Consider the following 26,591-nt stretch of genomic DNA (forward strand, 5'->3'; position numbering starts at 1 on the left):
ACAGGTATATTAATACAGGGCTCGAAATAGTACGTGCATGTGCAATTTTGTGCACGTATTATTTGAGCGGTGCACATAATTTTATACTGCACTAGCACTGGTAGAAGTAACTTTATCCATGTTTTATCAACTATAAGCACCAGTAGAATGAACCAATAAAGGAATAAATAAGGAAAAAAAAAAACAATGTCCAGTGTGTTCTCTTCCTCTTCCCTGCATTTTATGACTCTCACACACGGAGCGAGTTGCTGTGACGATTCGTTCGCACGCGCACATGAAAAAAAAAAACAAAAAAACAAACAGTCTGCCGCTGCTACTGCTCTTCCCTCAAACTCGGTCATAACCACACCGGACTTTCTTCGAGTTGCTTCAGCCCCTTTCACACTGGGGCTGCTCCCAGTTGCGTTGTATGTCATTATGATGATGCCACAGGAAGTAACTCAAAGTGGGCCCGGTGTGAAAGTGAATTTGGTTGTGCAAGTAACTTTTTTTTGGTGCAAGTAATTTTCTTGTTACTAGCACCAGTGCAAGTGGGTTAAACATGTATTTTGACCCCTGTAATAAGTAAAAAAATTGATCACATAGCACAGAAACAGAGTGACACATTGGTGTGTGTGCTGGATGGACAGTGGGCATGTCCGCCAACAGCAGCTGCTGTTGAGATCTCTGGTTTTGGATGTCCCAGCTGGGGGACATGCACCATTTGGATGGACATGAACTAACAACTGTCCGCTGTGATGCGTGTCTGCTTGCTGTCTTTACTTGGACACACATAAAAGCATATATCGCTGTTGTGTCGTGCTACAGCAAGTGAACGCACGGCATGCACATTGAAAGGCTGCCCCAGGTGAAACGCACCTTCAGATCATAACACGCAGTGGGCAATTTGAATGTCACATCACCCATGTGAGGTCTGTTCCACATGACGCACTGTCTGCCCTGCGGCACGCTGTCCACAGGACACGCGTGTTGGGCCAGACACGTGCGCGGGGCCGGCTGGACATGCCGGGCCAGCAGATGTGGACATGATAAGAGCGCACTGCTTGATTCATGTCATTGCATGACTGTACATCTAAGACCAGGCGTCATCTACAGAGTAACAAGCGGTTCATACTTGTATTGTCTGCTCGATAAGAGGGATTCAATAAAATGCAGTGTTTTTTTTTTTTTTTAATGGTGCGTGGTTTTATTTATTAATTTTTTAAAATATGTTTATCTGCTTGTTGATTTCAGGCATTTTACGCACCTTTTATAGGACAGTGATGGTAGCGCAGTAGTAAAGTTTCTGGCTGGTAGTCAGAGCTTTTGTAAACGGCAGGTTTGAATCCCATGGGTGGCATTTATTTATTTTTTTCCACAGCAGCTGCATGATGTGGTTCCACATGCTCCAGCTGTTTGCACTGTGTTCCCGCTGTGACAGTTTTGTGCACGCTCGTGCACAAAACCATCGCAGCAAGATCATTCATGCCTGCCACACCGTGTGTGTGATTCCAACTTATTCGTGCTATGTGTGAAGGGGCCCATACCACTGTCACCGTTGTGTTTGCTCATGGGGTGGGTGAGGTCTAGATCATATGTGTGTATTGTACATTGAGGTGTCTTATGATTTCATGCTGTATAAATGAAATGAACGGAATTCTATGTGATCATCAACACAAATTGCTGGAAATTCAAATTAGTTAATAAACTGAGCTGATAAAGCACACTGTGTTCTTACCTGATGTAGTAAACTGTTTGCCACACTCTTTGCACTTCAGAGGACCATCTGTGATATGGATTTTCAAATGAGCCTTCAGGTTACCCAGCTATCAAGACACAAAATAATTCCATAAGGGGTTAATTTCAAGTGCTATCATCAAACTCAATGGAACTCATTTCAAAATCAATGCTACATGGGAACAGCAAATTATGATTCCTACTAGAGCCCAACCGATATATCACTTGGCCAGTAATATCAACTGATATGAGCTTTTCATGAACATTTTGGTATTAGTGTGATTTTTGCTGATATGAAAACTTTGTTTTTACCGAATAAACAAAGCAGAAAAACACTTTTGTTTTTGAAAATGGTGTCATTACATAGTTTGTCAAGCACTGAGTTAGTTGGCTGCTTGAACAAGATAATCTAAGATGGTGGAATACACTCCCAAACAGCTGTATTTCTGTATAAATCTGTCTGCCATATTTTCTGTTATTTTCTAAAAGTTAGCAAGAATTAGACAGACTGGCCTCCTGTCCATGGTGTACTCCACCTCACGCCCTATGACTGCTGGGATAGGCTCCACCCCGTAACCCCAAATTGGAGTAAGCGGTTGAGGATGAGTGAGTGAGTAAGTAAGTACCAAAAATGAAATACTTTTATTTATTGTCAGATACATAGGTACTGTAAATTTTTTACTCTTGAATAGTGGTATCCCCCCCCAAAAAACAACAACAACAAAAAAACAATCCATATCGGTTGGGCACTGATTCCCACAATGAAAAATATGAATATAGTTAGTGGAAAAATCTGTCATCTTCACATTAAGGTCATCCGTGATGGTTCCCAAAGAAAAATATGTGTGATGTGACCACTGCAGATATTTCACAGAAAAGTGAAACACTGTGGGGGCACCCTCACCTGGTTAAAGCGTTTTTCACAGTGTGAACACTTGTGGCCCTTTTCCGTGTCATGAGTCTCCAGATGTCGCATCTTGGCAGTGGGATCAGAGAAAGCCTTCTCGCAGTAGTCACACTGATATGGTTTCTCTCCGCTGTGCACAAGCTGGTGGCGCTTCAAATTGCCAGATGTGGTGAAGAGCTTGCCGCACACTTCACAACTATAGCGCGCTTCACCCGTGTGTCGTTTACGGTGCAGGTTCAGCAGGCTGATCTGGCGGTAGCTCTTTCCACATGTGGAGCAGCAGTATGGTTTCAGCGGGCTACAAAGCAACAACAGCTCAGTTTCAAAGGGAAACCTGACAAAAACGCCAGTTGGAGTGATCAGATGTAAATTTTATGAGTACGCGTCACCTGTGTGTTTTCTCATGTGCTTTGCAGGCTGCGGGGTCAGAGAAAGCCTTGTTGCAGTCTCTGCAGCTGAAAGGCTTCTCTCCTGTGTGAATACGCATGTGTCTCTTGAAATTGCCTGTGTGGGTGAATTTCTTTCCACAGTCCTAGAATGTAGAACATCATTTGAAAAGCATGAGCTGAGCCACATATTTATTTTCAAATGTAAATGTAACCATCACTTAACCATAAACTCAAAGTTGTAGCAGTAAAATGAATTTCTGCCTGTTAAAGCAAAAACAGCTCAGTGCCAGGGCCCGCCTGCCACAATTGTGACAATACTGAACCATGAAATTTCAGATGCCAAAATGGTACTTTAACCATTATGGACTCTCTCAGACACAGGTGACAATACACATGTGCTGTAACACGCACAAGGAAGGTTAAGCTGTTAATTCCCAAATGGTGACAGGAGTGTTTATACACATTGTAGTTAGATGCACCAACGTCCTTGACAGTCTGTAATGTTATATTTAGGGCTCTCCTTACAGCTACTGAGACAGTGATACTTCAGAAAGGACTCTCTTGTGCTTCCAACTACACTGACTTTTTTTTCTCTTTCAGACAGATTCATTTGAAACATTTTTCCTCTAAATCTAATGTTTTGCCTAATAATAATACTGCAAGTAATAATTTGGACTCCAACATCTGTGATTTTTTTTAAGAGAAGATGCCCCTTTTAAAAAGAAATCAAAGTTGCTGCCTTCTTCAAATTTAAATCCTACTATAGTGACCTTTAGCCAGTTAGCTGAGCAGGATTTGGCCAAACTGGGTGCTTTATGCCCATCTAAAAATAAAAATATGACAAACAGTGAATTGGATGTGTTGTGATCTTTGGAATCCAGAAGGGATATCATTGTTCGCCCTGCCAATAAGGGGTGGGGGATGCTGTTGTATAGTTATGGGGTTAGAGAACTATGAATGTGGTATTTTGAAACTGCTAAATGATGAAAAACACTATTTCTAATCCCATTTCTAGCATCAACAGTATGATCCATGAATTTATTGATGCATCTCATAAGAATGGCTGGATCACAGAAAAAGAAGGTTTTTCTTTTAAGTGACCACCCTCATTGCCTAGTATTCTATGGTTTACCTAAAATTTGTAAATGATTGGATGATCCTACTTTACGGCCTATTGTCTCTGGGATAGGGAGTCTTACTGAGCCTCTCTGACAATTTGTTGACTTCTTTCTTGGAAAATTTGTTCAGTTTACCTTCATATCTTGGGGATACTAGAACTGATGTTCTAAATTTACTAATAATTGGAATTGTGCAAGTGATGATATCATTGTGTCTTTGGATGTGCAAAGTCTGTATACATGCTTACCTCACCACGTAGGCTTAGAAGCTATGTCCTTTTATCTTGCTAAACGTCCCACTGATGTGTTACCGCCATGGGATTTTCTTTTAAATCTGGCAGAGATTATTTATCTAATAATTTTTTCAAATATTCTGGCAAATTTTATTTACAACTACAGGGGACTGCAATGGGGAGTGCTTTTGCTCCATCGTACGCCTGTTTAGTGATGGGTTTATGGGAAGAGAAGCATGTCTTCAATATTGAAAATAACCCTTTTCACTCTAAAATATCACGATGGTGCAGATATATTGATGATGTCTTCTTTAATCTGGAAGGGCACACTCGATGAGTTACATTTATTTTTGAATTATGTTAATTCCACCATGGATTATCTTTCCTTGACTATGAATTATAACTTTCACTCGATTTTAGATCTCACTATTTATAAGGATGGAAATAATTTTTTACAATCTACCAAAGGCACTTTACTGAGAGCAGACAGTAACCATCTGCCTCATTTAGTTCGTAATATACCAGTGGGCCAGTTTTTGCGAGTTAGAAGAAACTGTAGTATTACTACTGATCTTATGTCAAAAGCAGTTCATCTAGCACATCCGTTGATATATATGATAAAACTGACATCATCAAAGCATGGGAACGGGCTTTTAACTGATCGTGCCTCATTACTTAAGAAAAAAACCTAATGCTGCATTTACAGCATAACGACGTCACGTCACGAACACCACGAAGTACACAGTGGGGCAAAAAAGTATTTAGTCAGTCCCTGATTGTGCAAGTTCTCCTCCTTAGAAAGATGAGAGAGGTCTGTAATTTTCAACATAGTTACACTACAATTATGAGACAAAATGAGAAAAAAAAATTTCAGAAAATTACATTGTAGGATTTTTAAAGAATTTATTTGTAAATTATGGTGGAAAATAGGTATTTCGGCAACCACAAACAAGCAAGATTTCTGGCTCTCAGAGACCTGTAACAACTTCTTTGAGAAGCTCTTCTGTCCTCCACCTGTTACCTGTATTAATGGCATTTGTTGGAACTCGTTATCTGTATAAAAGACACCTATCCACAGCCTCAAACAGTCAGACTCCAAACTCAACCATGGCCAAGAACAAAGAGCTGTCCAAGGACACCAGGAAGAAAATTGTAGATGTGCACCAGGCTGGAAAGAGTGAATCTACAATAGTCACAGCAGGTTTGGTTGTGAATAAATCAACTGTGGGAGCAAGTGTAAAGAAATGGAAGACATACAAGACCACTGATATCTCCCTCAATCTGGGGGCTCCATGCAAGATCTCATCCCCTGGAGTCAAAATGATCATGAGAACAGTGAACAAAAATCCCAGGACTACACGGAGGGACCTGATGAATGACCTGCAGAGAGCTGGGACCAAAGTAACAAAGGCTACACACCTATGCACAGAGGGACTCAAATCCTGCAGTGCCAGGCATGTCCCTCCGCTTAAGCCAGTACGTGTCCAGGCCCGTCTGAAGTTTGCCAGAGAGCATATGGATGATCCAGAAGAGGACTGGGAGAATATCATGTGGTCAGATAAAACCAAAATAGAACATTTTGGTAAAAACTCAACTCGTTGTGCTTGGAGGAAGAAGAATGCCTGAGTTGCATTCCAAGAACACCATACCTACTGTGAAGCATGGGAGTGGAACATCATGCGTTGGGGCTGTTTTTCTGCAAAGGGGACAGGACGACTGATCCGTTTAAGGGAAGAATGAACGTGGCCATGTTTCATGAGATTTTAAGCCAAAACCTCCTTCCATCAGCGATAGCATTGAAGAGGCAAGGGACTTTTAGCTGACTTGGCATCACTGTCGTTCTTCAGCATACTGCAGTAATGAAAAAACACTGTCACGCTCTATTAAGGATCATCACTAATCAAGACGACTCAACACACTCAGTTGCGACCTCCATGACATGAGGCAAAATGAGGGTGGTGCGTGACATTCGTGGAAGATTTTTTTGACAGCCAAAAATATTTATGCTTGTTTTTAAATTGGAATGGTGTGTTTCTAATTATGAACTGAGTGCAACACCTTGATTGATGGATGGTTAACATCCCTTTACACAGGATGACATCTAGCCCTGATTATTATTTAAGGCTGTACCATCCATGTCTTTCAAGGACTCTGAGGAAGATGTAATTTTTACATCGAAAAGTTAGTCTCATCATTGTTTTGCACCTATAATAAACTTTTTGCACTGACTTCTGTGTTGCACCAGTGGTCCTCAGTGAATGAATTCCCTCACCTCATTGTCGATGAGGTATCTTTGGCTCCAAACTTTAACCTATTTTGAATACAATTGCTGCCTTTGTTAACTTACTCAAGAGGTGTGCAGTATGACCCCTTTAACAGTACAGTGAAAGTGAGACTGGAAACAGAGAGAAATGCAGCAGAGGGTATTTGATTCACATGTGTGATAGCCAGTGATGCCAGTAACGCGTTACTTAGTAACGTGTTACTTTAATCTGACCACTTTTTTCGGTAACAATCTAACGCATTAATATTTCCAAATCAGTAATCAGATTAAAGTTACTTCTCCAAGTCACTGTGCGTTATTATTATTTTTGCCTTGCGGGTTGATCACAGTATTAAACTTGGCCCGTGGGCAGGGGTTGGGGTTCAGCTGAACTGCCCACTTTCAGCGAGCTGTGAGTTTTTCATCCGCGGTTTTGCGCTGCAGCTCCGAGTTGGGAAAAAAAAACAGTTATCTCTCAAAGCGTGGTGATGACAGCACACCTGCAGTGAGCTTTACAAAGACATTTTTACACTCCCCCCCCTTTATTTAAAACTCTGAGCTGCTCTGTGTGTCTTCGCTAAAAAGATCTGATTCACAACACATTAACACTTTTTCCCACCAAAATGCACCTAAACTCTCTTTTTGAGGGTGACATGAAGTAAAAAACGCTGATAAAACTTTCTTACATGTCAATCCAGTTGTGTTTTCTGCATAAATAAATGTTATTCATTCTTCCTGCTCAAATGCCAAAGCAGGGGTGAATTCTGAATGAAAGGGGGCATGGAGCGGGGCAGGGATGCTTCCCCCCCACAACACCCCTAGATTACAGTTCCACTTTTGAAGCCTTTTTTTTTTTTTTTTTTACTACTACTACCACTACTAATACTACTCATAACAATAATTTCAACAACTAAAATGTATACGATAGAAAGAATTTAGAAGTTACAATAATAAAAAATGTTGGTTAGAAACTGTAAATTTTACTGTTACAGTGCTGTCAACAGTTAAATATGAGGTCAAGAAAGATGTCATTTTATTTTTGATAAAACAAGTATTTATGTTCATTGTAGTCAAGAAAGGGTGACTATAAAGTGAGTACTGGCACTACTGGGGTGTTGTCAGCAGCTGCTGAAGGTACCTAATAAAATCACTAGTAATTTAACTTGGTTACTTTTAAAACTGAGTAATCAGTAAAGTAACTAAGTTACTTTTTCAAGGAGTAATCGGTAATTGGATTACTTTTTCAAAGTAACTATGGCAACACTCATGATAGCTGTAACAACAAAGTCACAAGACTGCCTCACGTTATCTGACGTGTAAATAATGATGGCGATTCACGGTTCTCACCTCACATTTATGGGTCATAGAGCTGTAAGGCTTTGACTCGGATCGACTGCTCAGGAATTTTGTATTCCTTCTCTCTCACTGCTCGACTCGACTCCGTTCCTTTGCTGTCCAACCTGTTCTTCGTCTTCTATAGGTGCCTCTTCATCATATGCCTCCTCTTCACTAGTCTCATCAGAATCATGCTGTTGTACTTCGGACACTTCAGTTGCATCATTCTTCTCATTCACAACCGTAGACACGCCTTCATCCTCAGAGTCATCTGGAATAACAACAATATGGAAAGCAAGATTTGGAACAAAGGAGCAGATACACTGTCTCAAATTAATGCAAATTAATTAAGATTGTAATGAACTACAGTAGTTCATTTTAGTATTTTTAAAAATCTGTTTAAAAACATGACTTGTCTGGACACGATCATTTTTCAGTACTGGCTTCTGCCCATGAAATATTAGAAGTCTAACTGACCAAAAGTTAAGACTGAACAATTAATCAAGTTATCATTATGGGGAAAAGTCATTAATGCACTAAACACATTACAAGGGTTGCAACACGTGATAAGCTCAGTCACAGAGGGGCGCGCGTGTGTGTATGAGTGTGTGTGGTGGGCATTTTTATTTATTTTTTGGTGAACACTGCTGCCTCACAGAAGGTCATGGGATTGCTTTCAGCCTGGTCGTTTGTGTCGAGTTTGGCAAGCAGGTCAGGGGAACTGGAAACTTTTACGTTTACTGTAGGTGTGAAACTGTTTGTCTGCCAACATGTTGGCCCTGTGATGGACTGGTGGCCTGCGTAGGCTGTACACCACCTCTTGCCCACTGACTGCAAGGATAGGCTCCGGCTCCAATGTGGCCCTTACTGAGAATACGTGGGCATAGAAACTGAATGAATGAATGAATGTGAAGTGTAAGTTTAATTAAAAAACCCAACAATGATCAAACTTTGCAGGACTATGGTAGGATTGCATAAAAAACAAGAGCAATCACAGATATCCGACATCCGCCAATCCAGATCTGGATCACCTCCAAATTCAGTGGAGTCTTCCATGCCCTAATATATATCTGTGGAGCAATTTGGTGAGAATCTGTGAAGTAGTTTTGATGTAATCCTTAAAAGCCTATAAAGTGAAACTTGATCCAGAATCCGGATCCAGATCCAGATCATCTCCAAAATTTAATGGAGTCTTCCATGGCGTAATATGTATCTGTAGTGCAAATTTGGTGAGAATCTGTGAAGTAGTGTTGATGTAATCCTTCAAAGCTTACATAAAGTGAAATCCTGAGCCAAATCCTGATCTCTCCCAAACTCAGTGGAGTCTTCCATGACATAATTTTTCAATTTATTTTCATTGATACAGAATCAAATCACAACAAAGTTGCCTCAAGGCACTTCACACAAGTAAGGTCTAACCTTATCAACCCCCAGAGCAAGCACACAGGTGACAGTGGTAAGGAAAATCTCCCTTTGATGATTTGAGGAAGAAACCTCAAGCAGACCAGACTCAAAGGGGCCTGCCTGGGCCATGCTAGAGACACAACTGACAAAATAATTTACAAAAGGAAATTTTGCCGGTGCACAAGACGGGAGGGCTGCAGAAGTAGACACCACAACCATCTCTGGATGGAGCCACACCTCAAAAAGAGAGAAAAAACAGAATCAGGCATCGGAAAGACAACAAATACTGTATAATTTGTCAGCAATAAGCAACAAGAAAAACTAAGAAATACTAAGGTGATCGCCGGCCACTAGCCCTAAGCTTCACTAAAGACCCAGACTTTAGATAAAGTTGAGGCCGCGGCTCGCTCTGTTTCCTAATAAAATTTATTTAAAAGGGTAAAAAGCATAGTAACATACAATGCCAGTATGCTAGCCATACGAAAGGGAAAATGAGTGGGTCTGGACTTGAGTGTCTACAGAATCTGACTGTTTTATTGATGCAGGGAGATCATTCCACAGAACAGGGGCATGATAAGAGAAACCTTTGTGATGCGCAGACTTTTTATTCACCCTAGGGACACAAAGTAGTCCTGCACCCTGAGAACGCAGAGCCCGGGCCAGTACGTAGGGTTTAAGTAGGTCAGCTAAATAGGGAGGTGCCAGTCTGTGAACAATTTTATAGGTTAGTAGCAGAACCTTAAAATCTGATCTCACTGGGACAGGAAGCCAGTGAAGAAATGCCAAAATGGGTGTAATGTGGTCAAACTTTCTGCTTCGTGTCACAAGTCTGGCAGCAGCATTTTGAAACAATTGAGACCCCTAATGCTGGACTGTGGTAAACCAGAAACTAGAACGTTGCAGTAGTCCAATCTAGAAGAGACAATCGCATGAATCAGGGTCTCAGCATCAGCCATAGACAGGATGGGACGAATCTTCACTATATTTTGCAGGTGGAAGAAAGCAGTCCTCATAATATCTCTAATGTGGAGGTCAAAAAATAACATAGGATCAAAAATTATCCCAAGGTTCCTCACTTTACTAGTGTGATGTATAACACATGAGCCTAGGCTAAGCATAAACCTGATGCCGGTGTCCCACTGGACCAAGAACCATCATTCCAGTCTTATCAGAGTTTAAACGCAGGAAACTGCTAGACATCCAGCTTTTCAATGATGCAAGGCAATCTTCTAAGGATTTTAAGTGGATGAGATTACCAGCGGTTATCGGCATGTATAACTGAGTATCATCAGCATAGCAGTGAAAGGTAATCCCAAAATGCTGCAATATGTGCCCAAGGTGTGCTATATAAATTTGTGTCTGTAGCATGGCCCAAGCAGAGGATCACCCCCTTGAGTCTGGTCTGCTTGAGGTTTACTCCCCAAAGGGAGTTTTTCCTTACCACTGCTGCTCTGGGGGTTGGTAAGGTTAGACCTTACTTGTGTGAAGTGCCTTGAGGCAACCTTTTGGTGATATGGTGCTATATAAATGAAAATAAATTGAAAAAAATTGAACTGAGAAAAGCAGGGGCCAAAGTTGGACCCCTGTGGAACTCCAAATTTCATGTCACTAAGGTCAGAGGTAGTTTTATTGTACAAAATACAGAACTACTGGTCAAGTATGATGTCAACCATGCAAGGGCACTCCCGGTAATCCCAAAATGAGCCTATCCAGCCTATCGAGTAGAATATGATGATGTGGTGTCCGAATCCATTGCAATCAGAAGATCATTCAGCACTCTAGTGAGAGCCGTCTCTGTGGAGTGATATTTTCTAAAAGGAGACCACAGTCGCTCAAAAGATTATTCTCAGTAAGATGGTCCACAAGCTGCCGTGAAACCACCTTTTCCAGAATTTTAGAGCAAAATGATAGATTTGATATTGACCTATAGTTTTTCAGTACACTAGGGTCAAGATTAGATTTCTTAAGTAATGATTTAATCACTGCAAATTTGAAACATTTAGGAACAGATACAGAGGCTAATGAGAGATTAATAATTTCCAGTTTTATTGGTAAGGGATCAAATAAACAGGTAGTGCTTTTTGTAGAGGTTATGAGTTTCGTCAGCATACCTAGTGAGATACTATCAGATTCTGTAAATCTAGGTAATACCTCAGTTATGGCACCCACCTCAATAGCAGGGTGTACTGGCTGGGTTAAGGTATGCTGGGATATGTTTAACTTAATGCTGTCTATTTTCTTCTCGAAGTAATCCAGGAAATCTTGTGCTGTAAAAAGAGAGCGACTCACAGGTGGTGTCCATGAATAAGTGTTGCCACCATGCCGAACAAGAACTTTGAGTTATGCTTGTTTTTGTTGATCAAATCAGAGTAGTAGGTCCGCTTTGTAGCGAGTTGTGCATGCTTATAATCTAAGATAGCATAATGCCATGTGAGGTGGAATACTTCTAATTTTGAACTACGCAATTTCCGTTCTGGACCTCTAGCCTAATGCTTGAGGTCACGCAAGTTTTCATTGGACCAAGATGACTGTGTTTTGGGGGAGCGTGGTTTTAATATGTGGCGTAGTCATGTCGAGTGTAGTTTTGGGTGCTGAGTTTAAACTGTCCACAAGACTGTCTACTGATTGGGCATATTCCAAATGTGAAGCTAAGATATCAGGCAATATGTATCTGTGATGCAAATTTGGTGAGAATCTGTGAAGTAGTTTTGACATAATCCTTCAAAGCGTATATAAAGTGAAATCTGATCCAGAATCTGGATTTGGCTCCGGGTCACCTCCAAATGGAGTCTTCCATGCCCTAATATGTATCTGTGGTGCAATTTGGTGAGAATCCGTGAAGTAGTTTGATATAATCCTTCAAAGCGTGTATAAAGTAAATCTTGATCCAGAATCCGGATTCAGATCCAGATCACCTCCGAAATTGAATGGAGTCTTTCATGACCTAATATGTATCCGGGGTGAAAATTTGGTGAGAATCTGTGAAGTTGTTTTGACATAATCTTTCAAAGCCTATATAAAGAGAAACTTGATCCAGAAGTCGGATCCGGATCACCTCCAAAATTTAATGGAGTCTTTCATGGCCTAATATCTTTCTGTGGTGCAAATTTTGTGAGAATCTGTGAAGTAGTTTTGATATAATCCTTCAAAGCGTGAATAAAGTAAATCTTGATCCAGAATCCGGATTCAGATCCGGATCACCTCTGAAATTTAATTGAGTCTTTCATGACCTAATATGTTTCCGGGGTGAAAATTTGGTGAGAATCTGTGAAGTAGTTTTGACGTAATCTTTCAAATCCTATATAAAGAGAAACTTGATCCAGAAGTCGGATCCGGATCAACTCCAAAATTTAATGGAGTCTTTCATGGCCTAATATCTTTCTGTGGTGCAAATTTGGTGAGAATCTGTGAAGTAGTTTTGAAGTAATTGTTCAAAGTTGCCCTGTATTTTATTTTATTTTTATTTGTAAATAATATACAATAAGCCCCTTATGTTTTATTTTTATTTCCATGTATGCAGCTATTTCAGGATTTTGAACAGGACCTGTTTTGTTTGGATTTGATTCAAAAATAAATAAATTATTCAAAAAAGGAGACGCCGTTGTCTGCTTCAGGGAGGTGGTGGCGTAATGGTTTGCACGTGATTTAAGAGGTTTTACTTTGCCATCTGCTTGTTCTTAATGACATTATTCCCTTTGGTCACAGTTAATATCTACGTCTGTGAAATAACAGAATACAACCGAATGCATTTTTTATGTGTGTGGTACTGGCATGATCTGATGTCATATTCTTCCATGGCCTAATATCTATCTGTGGTGAAAACTTTGTCAAAATCCGTGCAGTAGTTTTGACGTAATCCTTCAGACAGACAAATAAATAAATGCTGATGAGTTTTATTCTTCCACACAACACTCCTTGTGGTTTGAGCTTTACCCCCCCTCTGTGAGTACTACAACACCTGCAAAGAATTTCTACGAGAAAAACTATTTTTTGTCTTCATGGCTCTTTAACATTGTCCTCACCAGGTGGGAAGTTTCGATGAGCAGTTCTGATTCTTCTCCCTCGAGAGCTCAAACAGGATGAACTGTCAGCAGGCTTGAGCAGAGATTCTGTTGACAAGTAGAAAATATGTGACAGGTTAAAGATCAGGTTGGACTCAGACTTATTCGAGCAACATGTGGATCAATGTACTAACTGAGTGTGTTGTCGGAATCTGAGGTGTTGTCTTTGAGTTCAAGTACATCTTGTGCAGGAGGTTCACCTTCCACCCTTAAAGGTACTCTCCTTTTGAGCAGAGTTTTTTGGTGTCCGTCCTCGTCCTGAACAGGCTCCGTTTACATTCGGCTGTGGAACTTCGTGTTGCGTTTCAGTGGAGTCATCATGTGTCATCATTTCTTGTCCAGCTGAGGACTGCTGGGTCTCTGTAGGGGTGCTGGGAAGTGACTCCTCTGCATGCGATGCCACGTCTGCCAGCTTTACCACCAGATCCTCCGCCTGGTCTGCTTTACCTGGTTTGTCTTCTGGTTTGGTGAAGAGAAAAGAAATAAAAGTTTTTTTCAAATATTGCTGGTCTTATGCAATAATAAGGAAAACTGGAATGGATTCATTCATTCAGATGGAACAAAGTTCCTGTTGTGTCACAAGATTCTCTACAGCACAAGTCCCAAATCCGACTGACGGCTGTGTATTGGGAAATGAATCTTGCCTCAATGAGTTGAAAAATAAGTGAACTGACAGTTAAGTGTGAGTGTACATCTACACACTCTCATTTTGCAATGTAAATAAAATAATAAGCAAATATATTTTCATGGCTATAACCCTTTTCGCAGATCTGCTGAAGAATGTAACAGATTGTCTTCCAGATCAGAAGCAAACTGGTTTATAAACGCTTTGTGTGATGGTCTCTTTTAAATCCCTTCAGCTGCTCTCTTGTTTTCACTCGTGGTCACCACTGCAGATCTGATGTGGATCTGCATGTTGATTTGACATGATGTCCTTACTGATGCAGCTCCATACTACAACCCCTGGCAAAAATTATGGAATCACCGGCCTCGGAGGATGTTCATTCAGTTGTTTAATTTTGTAGAAAAAAAGCAGATCACAGACATGACACAAAACTAAAGTCATTTCAAATGGCAACTTTCTGGCTTTAAGAAACACTATAAGAAATCAGGAAAAACAATTGTGGCAGTCAGTAACGGTTACTTTTTTAGACCAAGCAGAGAGAAAAAAATATGGAATCACTCAATTCTGAGGAAAAAATTATGGAATCATGAAAAACAAAAGAACGCTCCAACACATCACTAGTATTTTGTTGCACCACTTCTGGCTTGTATAACAGCTTACAGTCTCTGAGGCATGGACTTAATGAGTGACAAACAGTACTCTTCATCAATCTGGCTCCAACTTTCTCTGATTGCTGTTGCCAGATCAGCTTTGCAGGTTGGAGCCTTATCATGGACCATTTTCTTCAACTTCCACCAAAGATTTTCAATTGGATTAAGATCCGGACTATTTGCAGGCCATGACATTGACCCTATGTGTCTTTTTGCAAGGAATGTTTTCACAGTTTTTGCTCTATGGCAAGATGCATTACCATCTTGAAAAATGATTTCATCATCCCCAAACATCCTTTCAATTGATGGGATAAGAAGAGTGTCCAAAATATCAACGTAAACTTGTGCATTTATTGATGATGTAATGACAGCCATCTCCCCAGTGCCTTTACCTGATATGCAGCCCCATATCATCAATGACTGTGGAAATTTACATGTTCTCTTCAGTTCCAGCATCATCACCTTGCCCAATGCAGATTCGAGCTTCATCACTGAATGACTTTCATCCAGTCATCCACAGTCCACGACTGCTTTTCCTTAGCCCATTGTAACCTTGTTTTTTCTGTTTAGGTGTTAATGATGGCTTTCGTTTAGCTTTTCTGTATGTAAATCCCATTTCCTTTAGGCGGTTTCTTACAGTTCGGTCACAGACGTTGACTCCAGTTTCCTCCCATTCGTTCATTTGTTTTGTTGTGCATTTTCGATTTTTGAGACTTATTGCTTTAAGTTTTCTGTCTTGACGCATTGATGTCTTCCTTGGTCTACCAGTATGTTTGCCTTTAACAACCTTCCCATGTTGTTTGTATTTGGTCCAGAGTTTAGACACAGCTGACTGTGAACAACCTGTTGTGTGGGCCGCCAGAAGAGGAGGTACTGCTGGCCCACCACCAGAGGGCGCCCTGCCTGAAGTGCGGGCTTCAGGCACGAGAGGGCGCTGCCGCCACGGACACAGCCGGGAGTGACAGCTGTCACTCATTATCTCTTAACAGCTGTCACCCATCTACACTTCATCATCCCACTCCATAAAGACCGGACGTCATCTCCACCTCGTTGCCGAGATATCGTCTACCTTAGGAGGTACTTTGTTCTCAGCCATTGTTTTGTCTACCACAGACAGTGTTTGCTTGTGTTATTTTTGCAGTAGGTTTTGTGAGTGCTTGCAGCTGGAGGCTGGGTTTGGACTGATGTCTTCACTCCAGACCTTTGATAAGTACACATACTACTGCACGTGGCAGTTTTCTGTATGAGAGGTGGAGGTGGAATTTCCACCATTGTTGTTACTGGGTGTTCACACACCCACATCTGATTGTCTCTGCTCCTCGCCAGCAGTACCACATCCGACACGCGGAGACAGTGGCCACCTGGGGTTTTCGGGATTTGGCGGCTCCAGTATTCTCCAGGTTCGGTGGCGGAGGAAATCGTGTGGTTCCGGTTCCTCTCAGGACAGACGTCCTCTATCCTCGAGCCTGCCCACACGTCACCTTTGTTAATTGACTATTGTACACATTCTGTAATCTGCTGTGTTTGGTTGTGCTTTTCACAACAGTAAAGTGTTCATATTTGACTCTTTCATTGTCCGTTTATTTACGCCCCCTGTTGTGGGTCCGTGTCACTACACTTTCACAACAGGATATCTCGGCCAGCGTCATTGGATCCCGAGGGGCGTCAACCATCTGTTGGACAGCCAATGGGAGAGCAGGATGCACTGGCGTCTGCAGGAGGTGTGATTGGTGAGTTGCAGCAAATCCTCACTGCCTTTACTGCTCGGTTGGATCTGATGACCGAGCAAAACGTCATCCTTAATCGCAGGATGGAGGCTCTCACCGCACAGGTGGAAGCATGCGCTCAGGGCGCTGCTGCAGCTCCTCCTCCTACCGACCCAGTGCAGAATATCAGCGTTCCACTGGTCGTTCAACGACCCCCCCCCCTTCCCCTGAAGCATACATAAGTCCCCCAGAGCCGTACGGGGGTTGTGTGGAGACGTGCGTGGACTTTATTATGCAGTGTTCGTTCGTCTTTGTACAACGTCCCGCAATGTACGCGTCTGACGCCAGTAAGGTGGCTTATGTCATTAACTTGCTTCATGGTGAGGCACGCACTTGGGCTACGGCGCTTTGGGAGCAAAATTCACGGCTCCTTCTCACGTATGCTGGGTTTGTGAGGGAATTCAAAATGGTTTTTGATCACCCTAATAGAGGAGAGACCTCTCAACAGTGCTGCTGTCAATGAGACAGGGGCGCCGGAGCACAGCCACTTATGCAGTCGACTTCCGCATCGCGCTGCGAGATCGGCCTGGAATAACGCTGCGCTCCGCGCCGCCTTCATAAACGGACTGTCGTCGGTCCTGAAGGAGCACCTGGTAGCTAAGGATGAACCGCGGGATTTGGATGGACTTATTGATCTCGTTATACGGTTAGACAATCGGTTAGAGGAACGCCGTCGGGAGAGAGACGAAGGACGTGGCCGGGCACGCACCGTCCCTCTCCCTTCCGGGTCTGAAAAGGTTCCGCCCTCCCCATGCTCCACAGCCGCAGCGCTCCGTGGGGCAACAGCACCCCCTGCTGACGTTGCTAGGGAGACGCGCAGGGCCAAGATAAGATCAAATGACAGAATGAGGAGGCTGGTCCACGGGGAGTGTTTTTTCTGCAGCTCAAAGGAGCATATACAGAGAAACTGCCCCAAACGGCCAAAACGACAACACTCGCCTTTAGAGACTGGGCTAAAGGGGGGTCATAACATGAACGTGGGACACACACGTATTGCCACACGACTCCCAGTTACAATCCTGAGTGGGGATTTAACCCTTCAAGCCCCAGCACTGGTGGACACGGGGTCAGAAGGGAATCTGCTGGATAGCAGATGGGCTAGGGAAGCAGGGCTCCCTCTGGTGGCGCTTCCTTCACCATTGCAGGTGCGGGCACTAGATGGCACCCTTCTCCCTTTAATCACGCACAAGACACAACCAGTAACTCTGGTGGTGTCTGGAAATCATCGGGAGGAGATCAAGTTTTTTGTGACTCCTACCTCCTGCGTGATTTTGGGCTTCCCTTGGATGTTGAAACACAATCCCCGGATTGATTGGCCGTCTGGGGTGGTGGTTCAGTGGAGCGAAACCTGCCATCGGGTGTGTTTAGGATCCTCAGTTCCTCCCAGTTTACAGGCTAAGGAGGAGGTCAAAGTCCCTCCCAATCTGACAGCGGTGCCGGTTGAGTACCACGATCTTGCTGACGTCTTCAGCAAGGATCTGGCACTCACCCTTCCTCCGCACCGTCCGTACGATTGTGCCATTGATTTGATACCAGGCGTGGAGTTCCCGTCCAGCAGGCTGTACAACGTCTCACGACCTGGACGCGAATCAATGGAGACCTACATCCGGGACTCATTAGCTGCCGGGTTGATGCGAAATTCCACCTCCCCGATGGGTGCAGGTTTCTTTTTTGTGGGCAAGAAAGATGGCGGACTCCGTCCATGCATTGATTACAGGGGGCTGAATGAGATCACGGTTCGCAATCGATACCCGTTGCCCTTGTTGGATTCCGTGTTCACCCCCCTGCATGGAGCCAAAATCTTTACAAAATTGGATCTTCGGAATGCGTATCACCTGGTTCGGGTCCGGAAGGGAGACGAATGGAAGACGGCATTTAACACCCCGTTAGGTCACTTTGAGTACCTGGTCATGCCGTTCAGCCTCACTAACGCCCCCACAACGTTCCAAGCTTTGGTAAACGATGTCTTGCAGGACTTCCTGCACCGATTCGTCTTCGTATATCTGGACGATATTCTCATCTTTTCTCCGGACCCTGAGACTCATGTCCAGCATGTACGTCAGGTCCTGCAGCGGTTGTTGGAGAACCGGTTGTTTGTGAAGGGCGAGAAGTGTGAGTTTCACCGCACTTCTTTGTCCTTCCTGGGGTTTATCATCTCCTCTAACTCCGTCGCCCCTGATCCGGCCAAGGTTGCGGCGGTGAGAGATTGGCCCCAACCTACAAGCCGTAGGAAGCTGCAACAGTTCCTCAGCTTTGCAAATTTCTACAGGAGGTTCATAAAGGGCTATAGCCAGGTAGTTAGCCCCCTGACAGCCCTGACCTCTCCTAAAGTCCCCTTCACCTGGTCGGATCGGTGCGAAGCCGCGTTCAAAGAGGTGAAACGACGGTTCTCGACTGCACCAGTGCTGGTGCAGCCTGACCTTAGCCGCCAGTTTGTGGTTGGAGTGGACGCCTCTGACTCAGGGATAGGAGCCGTGCTATCCCAGAGCGGAGAGACCGATAAGGTCCTTCACCCGTGTGCCTATTTTTCCCGCAGGTTGACCCCGGCTGAACGGAACTATGACGTCGGCAATCGAGAACTCCTTGCGGTGAAAGAGGCGCTTGAGGAGTGGAGACACCTGTTGGAGGGAGCGTCTGTGCCATTCACGGTTTTCACTGACCATCGGAACCTGGAGTATATCAGGACCGCCAGGCGGCTGAACCCCAGGCAAGCCCGCTGGTCACTGTTCTTCGGGCGTTTTGACTTCCGGATCACCTACCGCCCCGGGACCAAGAACCAGAGATCGGATGCCTTGTCCCGGGTGCATGAAGATGAAGTCAAGACTGAGCTGTCGGATCCACCGGAGCCCATCATTCTGGAGTCCACTATCGTGGCCACCCTCACCTGGGACGTGGAGAAGACCGTCCGGGAGGCCCTGGCACGGAGCCCGGACCCCAGAACAGGGCCGAAGAACAGACTCTACGTCCCACCAGAGGCAAGAGCTGCTGTCTTGGATTTCTGTCACGGTTCCAAGCTCTCCTGTCATCCGGGGGTGCGAAGGACCGTGGCAGTGGTCCAGCAGCGCTTCTGGAGGGCGTCCCTGGAGGCCAACGTCTGGGAATATATTCAGGCCTGCACCACCTGTGCCAGGGGCAAGGCAGACCACCAGAAGGCACAGCGACTTCTTCAGCCACTTCCTGTGCCTCATCGCCCCTGGTCCCACATTAGTCTGGATTTTGTCACGGGCCTCCCGCCGTCCCAGGGTATGACGACCATCTTCATGATAGTGGACCGATTCTCCAAGGCGGCCCACTTCGTGGCCCTCCCGAAGCTCCCCACGGCCCAGGAGACTGCAGACCTCCTGGTCCACCATGTCGTCCGTCTGCATGGGATACCTACCGACATCGTCTCTGATCGTGATCCCCAGTTTTCCTCACACGTCTGGAGGAGCTTCTGCTGGGAACTGGGGGCCACTGTGAGCCTCTCGTCCGGGTATCACCCGCAGACCAATGGACAGGCAGAATGGGCCAATCAGGAATTGGAGCAAGCCCTGCGCTGTGTGACGTCCGCACACCCGATAGCCTGGAGTGAACATCTGGCCTGGATCGAGTACGCACATAACAGGCAGGTGTCCTCTGCCACCGGCCTCTCCCCATTTGAGGTGTGTTTGGGGTATCAGCCCCCGTTGTTTCCCGTGGTGGAGGGAGAGGTCGGTGTGCCCTCGGTCCAGGCCCACCTGCGGAAGTGCCGTCGGGTAATGGCGCTCCGCCTGTTCTGCCTTGTAAAGGCCCGGACGAGGGCGAAGACCCATGCAGACCGCCGGCAGTCCCCGGCCCCTGCTTACCAGCCCAGGCACCGGAGTACATCAGGGACCTGATCCAGCCTTATGCTTCCTCCAGGAGCCTCAGGTCGTCCAATCAGAACCTGTTGATGGTTCCTCTGACCCGTTTTAAAACTCGCGGGGACAGATCTTTTAAAGCAGTGGCGCCTAGCCTGTGCCCTTCGTTCTCTGGATTGTATAGATACTTAGAAGGCAACTAAAGACGCATTTCTTTAAGTTAGCTTTTTAGCCTAATATTGTATTTTATTGTTTTCGTATGTTATTTTTAGATTATTTTTGTATGCCATGTGCAGCGCTTGGACCCTGGTCTGTGAAAGGCGCTTATAAACAAAGCTTACTTACTTACTTACAGCCCGGGCAGGAGGTGTGGCTATCCACAAAGGACATCCCCCTCCAGGTGGACTCTCCAAAGCTCAAGGACAGGTACATTGGACCGTACAAAATCCTCAAAATCCTCAGTCCTGCCGCAGTGAAGCTCCGACTCCCAGCTTCACTGCGGATCCACCCGGTTTTTCATGTGTCAAGAATCAAACCTCACCACACCTCACCTCTCTGTGCTCCCGGACTGGCGCCGCCTCCTGCCCGGATCATCGACGGGGAGCCGGCTTGGACATTGTGCCGGCTCCTGGACGTCCGTCGGATGGGCCGGGGGTTCCAGTATTTGGTGGACTGGGAGGGGTATGGACCCGAAGAACGCTCCTGGGTAAAGAGGAGCTTCATCCTGGATCTGGCCCTCCTGGCCGATTTCTACCGCCGTCACCCGGATAAACCTGGTCGGGCGCAAGGAGGCGCCCGTTGAGGGGGGGGTCCTGTTGTGTGGGCTGCCAGAAGAGGAGGTACTGCTGGCCCACCACCAGAGGGCGCCCTGCCTGAAGTGCGGGCTTCAGGCACGAGAGGGTGCTGCTGCCACGGACACAGCCGGGGGTGACAGCTGTCACTCATTATCTCTTGACAGCTGTCACCCATCTACACTTCATCATCCCACTCCATAAAGGCCAGACGTCATCTCCACCTCGTTGCCGAGATATCGTCTACCTTAGGAGGTACTTTGTTTTCAGCCATTGTTTTGTCTACCACAGACAGTGTTTGCTTGTGTTATTTTTGCAGTAGGTTTTGTGAGTGCTTGCAGCTGGAGGCTGGGTTTGGACTGACGTCTTCACTCCAAACCTTTGATAAGTACACATACTACTGCAGGTGCCAGCTTTCTGTATGAGAGGTGGAGGTGGAATTTCCACCATTGTTGTTACTGGATGTTCACACACCCACATCTGATTGTCTCTGCTCCTCGCCAACAGTACCAGATCCGACACTCGGAGACGGTGGCCACCTGGGGTTTTCGGGATTTGGCGGCTCCAGTATTCTCCAGGTTCGGTGGCGGAGGAAATCGTGTGGTTCCGGTTCTTCTCAGGACAGACGTCCTCTATCCTCGAGCCTGCCCACACGTCACCTTTGTTGACTATTGTACACATTCTGTAATCTGCTGTGTTTGGTTGTGCTTTTCATAACAGTAAAGTGTTAATATTTGACTCTTTCTTGTCCGTTCATTTACGCCCCCTGTTGTGGGTCCGTGTCACTACACTTTCACAACACAACCAACATCTTTTGCAACATTGCATGATGATTTACCCTCTTTTAAGAGTTTGATAATCCTCTCCTTTGTTTCAATTGACATCTCTCGTGTTGGAGCCATGATTCATGTCAGTCCACTTGGTGAAACAGCTCTCCAAGGTGTGATCACTCCTTTTTAGTTGCAGACTAACGACCAGATCTGATTTGATGCAGGTGTTAGTTTTGGGGATGAAAATTTACAGGGTGATTCCATAATTTTTTCCTCAGAATTGAGTGAGTCCATATTTTTTTTCCCTCTGCTTGGTCTAAAAAAGTAACTGTTACTGACTGCCACAATTTTTTTTCCTGATTTCTTACAGTGTTTCTTAAAGCCAGAAAGTTGCCATTTGAAAAGACTTTAGTTTTGTGTCATGTCTGTGATCTGCTTTTTTTCTACAAAACTAAACAACTGAATGAACATGCTCCGAGGCCGGTTGATTCCGTAATTTTGCCAGGGTTGTATAAACCAGACAGGGGCTGGCATTATACTGGGCCCAACTGGGCTAGTCTGGAAAAGGGGCAAAGAAATTCAGATTTTCCAACACGGCACATTTTGCATTCCTCTTCTCCTTTCGGATGCTCCTGTTAGAGTCGCCACAGCAGAGCATCATTTCCATCCATCTCACTCTGTCCTCTGCATCTTTAGTTTTGTGTCATGTCTGTAATTGCTTTTTTTCTACAAAATAAACAACTGATAGAACATCCTCCGAGGCCGTGATTCCATAATTTTTGCCAGGGGTTGTACATGGAGAATGGACAGGGGTGGGGTTTGAACCAGAAACTTCCTGCACTTTCTGCCCGTTTTCATTTATCAGTTTAACCCGTTTTGCCCCACTGGCAACAAATGCTGCCGAAGTGTATCACTGTCAATTTGTACTCACAATAAAAAAAAAAAAATCTCAAAGGTACCAATGCAACTTTTTCCACTTATAAAAAAATGTGGGCATAAACAGGTTAATTTCATGCACACATCAGGGACAAAGACTAAAAAAATTGAAAATGTCATATGTGCCCCTTATGTTTGTGGAAGTTATTTACAATCAGGTACATACGTATTTGGACAGTTAGACGATTCTTGTATTTTTGTGTCTGTACACCACCCTAATGGAGTTGACATGACAGACTCATGATGTTCTTGTAGTACAGACCTTTAACTGTATTTCAAGGGGTTTAACAAAAATATGCATTAACAGACGCTCCATTTTCAAAAACTGTACACTTTGAGGCTTCGGGCTCTCATGTGCCTTCTAGCAAACCATAGTTGAAATGTCATGTTTTCTTTCTAAGAAAGTCCTTCCATTTGCCACTCTGGGCAGGGGTGGTGGCCAAGTGGTTCGCGTGCTTGTTTCCGGAACAGAGGGTTCACAATTCAAGACCACTCCTGCCGATTCACCATGTAATGTGGAGCCCCTTTTTGAAGGGCATCCGGCATAAAATTTGCGCCACATCAACATGCAGATCCATCTCAGAACTGCCATGGCCACTAAGTGAAAAGGACTTACTTCTTCCCTTCACACCACCATCAGTGTGCCAGTAATTCTAAGTATGACTGTATATTCCTAATTTATTCTTCCACATGCTCTATTAATTGACACTCTTGAAAAATTAACAAGCAAGTGATGTCCTTTGTCTTCTATGCTGAGTCAGATGATTCCAAAGAACTTTCATCCTGATTCTGCTGACAGCTTAAAACAGGGGTGGGCAATCATGTGCCATGAAGGGCCAAAGCACTGCAGGTTTTCCTTGCTACCAGTCACCTCAGCAGGTGATTTCATTAATGATCAGGTGTTTCAGCCGGTAATTTCAAGACGACCAGGTGTTTATGTTCAAGGTAGAAGCTCATCAGCAACCCACCTGCTGAGGTGATTGGTTGCAAGAAAAACCTGCAGTGTCTCGGCCCTCGTTGCCCACCCCTGGGTTAAAACAATCATCATCTAATCTCAGCAATAAAGACCAAAGATCAAGGAACAAAGGGGTGTTTTAAATTACTCAGTTACAGGTACCTACTTATTTCCAGATATTCTCAGGTTAACCAGTTAGTGAATTTCTGTTACCTCAAGACCCTTAGTTACTCTAAATCACTTAGGTTAGCTACTTTTACATTTCCTAGTTACTAACGTATTTGCAATCAATCAGTTATTTCACCAAATTAAAATTACATGGTTAATTTCATAGTTGGCTAAATTAATTCTATTACTTTAGCCAACACTTAATGCTTACGTTACTCTGAACAATGACTGAAAGCAAGATCTGTCCCAACAACTTCCATCACACTTAAACAGGTCCTCCCTTGGCCTAATGGCTAACTTTGTAATAAGTTTCATAAATGTATTGTCTTTTTGAGATATTCTGCTGTCTAACAGACAGACAGCCATACAGCACTGAAAACAAGAGCAATCGGAGATTTCTGACATACACATATCTTCAAAATAAAAGATATGTGATTCACATTGTAACCCGGACTTTGCCTGGATCTGCATTTCACAACACAATGCAATAATTGAATACTGATCTAGAATGGTCTGACTGATTAAGATCTGATATTTAAAGGACATGCCGCACTGAAATCATAACAATTTAGATTTAGGCTGTTAGTGACCATCCCATGATCCACCAGGATTACTTTGTTCACTTCCGTGACCGGTTTCAAAGTATACGGCATTTGCAGCAAACAGCTACGGAGACTTTCAAACACAAAGTACTCGTGAGTACTCGAGTGTTTCTGACAGATGACGTAGTTACTAGAAGCATCCCAGCATGCGTTTCAATGAGCTGAGGCACAGAATAATTCCAAAGTTTACACAAGTGTGATGTTGTGTTATGACAACTTGTTTTTAAGTGATAACTGTACATTTTGATGCAGTCACGGTAAAAGGAGCAGCTATGCGAAGGTTTTGTCCACCTGCAGCAATTAGTCATAAATGCAGCCTGTTAAAAACGCTAATAAGTGTAGTATATAACTGACAAATCTAATAAATATATCTGTGTCATCATGGAGACATTCCACATCCATTAAGTGGCACTAAACAGCTGACATGGGGGTTAAAACAGCGTAACAGCCGTTTTAACCCGCATGTCAGCTGTTTTTTTTTTTTAAGGGATTATTCAACATTCTCTTTTAAAAAGTCCCTTATAGAGATTGACAGTTTTATGACATTTGAGAGTCTAGAAGCTTAATACTGATATATTAAGCAGAGTTGTAGTCTTACACACCTCTCTGCAGCTTCTCTCCCCCTGCCATCCCCTCATTACCCCATCCCCGTAGAGACGGTGCCTGCTCCCAGACTACCAATAACCAGCAAAAATCTATTTAAGCATAAAAATTCAAAAAGAAAAAATAATATAGCACCTTCAACTGCACCACAGACTAAAACAGTTAAATGTGGTCTATTAAACATTAGGTCTCTCTCTTCTAAGTCCCTGTTGGTAAATGATATAATAATTGATCAACATATTGATTTATTCTGCCTAACAGAAACCTGGTTACAGCAGGATGAATATGTTAGTTTAAATGAGTCAACACCCCCGAGTCACACTAACTGTCAGAATGCTCGTAGCACGGGCCGGGGTGGAGGATTAGCAGCAATCTTCCATTCCAGCTTATTAATTAATCCAAAACCCAGACAGAGCTTTAATTCATTTGAAAGCTTGTCTCTTAGTCTTGTCCATCCAAATTGGAAGTCCCAAAAACCAGTTTTATTTGTTATTATCTATCGTCCACCTGGTCGTTACTGTGAGTTTCTCTGTGAATTTTCAGACCTTTTGTCTGACTTAGTGCTTAGCTCAGATAAGATAATTATAGTGGGCGATTTTAACATCCACACAGATGCTGAGAATGACAGCCTCAACACTGCATTTAATCTATTATTAGACTCTACTGGCTTTGCTCAAAAAGTAAATGAGTCCACCCACCACTTTAATCATATCTTAGATCTTGTTCTGACTTATGGTATGGAAATAGAAGACTTAACAGTATTCCCTGAAAACTCCCTTCTGTCTGATCATTTCTTAATAACATTTACATTTACTCTGATGGACTACCCAGCAGTGGGGAATAAGTTTCATTACACTAGAAGTCTTTCAGAAAGCGCTGTAACTAGGTTTAAGGATATGATTCCTTCTTTATGTTCTCTAATGCCATATACCAACACAGTGCAGAGTAGCTACCTAAACTCTGTAAGGGAGATAGAGTATCTCGTCAATAGTTTTACATCCTCATTGAAGACAACTTTGGATGCTGTAGCTCCTCTGAAAAAGAGAGCTTTAAATCAGAAGTGTCTGACTCCGTGGTATAACTCACAAACTCGTAGCTTAAAGCAGATAACCCGTAAGTTGGAGAGGAAATGGCGTCTCACTAATTTAGAAGATCTTCACTTAGCCTGGAAAAAGAGTCTGTTGCTCTATAAAAAAGCCCTCCGTAAAGCTAGGACATCTTTCTACTCATCACTAATTGAAGAAAATAAGAACAACCCCAGGTTTCTTTTCAGCACTGTAGCCAGGCTGACAAAGAGTCAGAGCTCTATTGAGCTGAGTATTCCATTAACTTTAACTAGTAATGACTTCATGACTTTCTTTGCTAACAAAATTTTAACTATTAGAGAAAAAATTACTCATAACCATCCCAAAGACGTATCGTTATCTTTGGCTGCTTTCAGTGATGCCGGTATTTGGTTAGACTCTTTCTCTCCGATTGTT

The 26,591-nt window shown here is 43.8% G+C and overlaps 1 protein-coding gene across 3 annotated transcripts in view; it reads right to left on the reverse strand.

Annotated features, from left to right (window-relative positions):
- Positions 1-26,591, reverse strand: part of zbtb17 (zinc finger and BTB domain containing 17) — a 51,417-nt gene that overhangs the window by 16,820 nt on the left and 8,006 nt on the right. For 2 of the 3 annotated variants that reach the window (XM_034171949.1, XM_034171951.1), the window contains 6 exons: positions 13,561-13,885; positions 13,388-13,474; positions 7,974-8,232; positions 3,013-3,155; positions 2,621-2,921; positions 1,718-1,805 (listed from right to left, as the gene is read on the reverse strand). In XM_034171949.1, the coding sequence (XP_034027840.1) occupies positions 1,718-1,805; positions 2,621-2,921; positions 3,013-3,155; positions 7,974-7,991 (550 nt within the window). In that variant the 5' untranslated portion in view covers positions 7,992-8,232; positions 13,388-13,474; positions 13,561-13,885. The remainder of the gene's footprint in view (positions 1-1,717; positions 1,806-2,620; positions 2,922-3,012; positions 3,156-7,973; positions 8,233-13,387; positions 13,475-13,560; positions 13,886-26,591) is intronic. The other variant, XM_034171948.1, reaches the window with a different exon arrangement.

Source organism: Thalassophryne amazonica, chromosome 6 (genome assembly GCF_902500255.1).
Source record: "Thalassophryne amazonica chromosome 6, fThaAma1.1, whole genome shotgun sequence".
Classification (NCBI taxonomy): Eukaryota; Metazoa; Chordata; class Actinopteri; order Batrachoidiformes; family Batrachoididae; genus Thalassophryne; species Thalassophryne amazonica.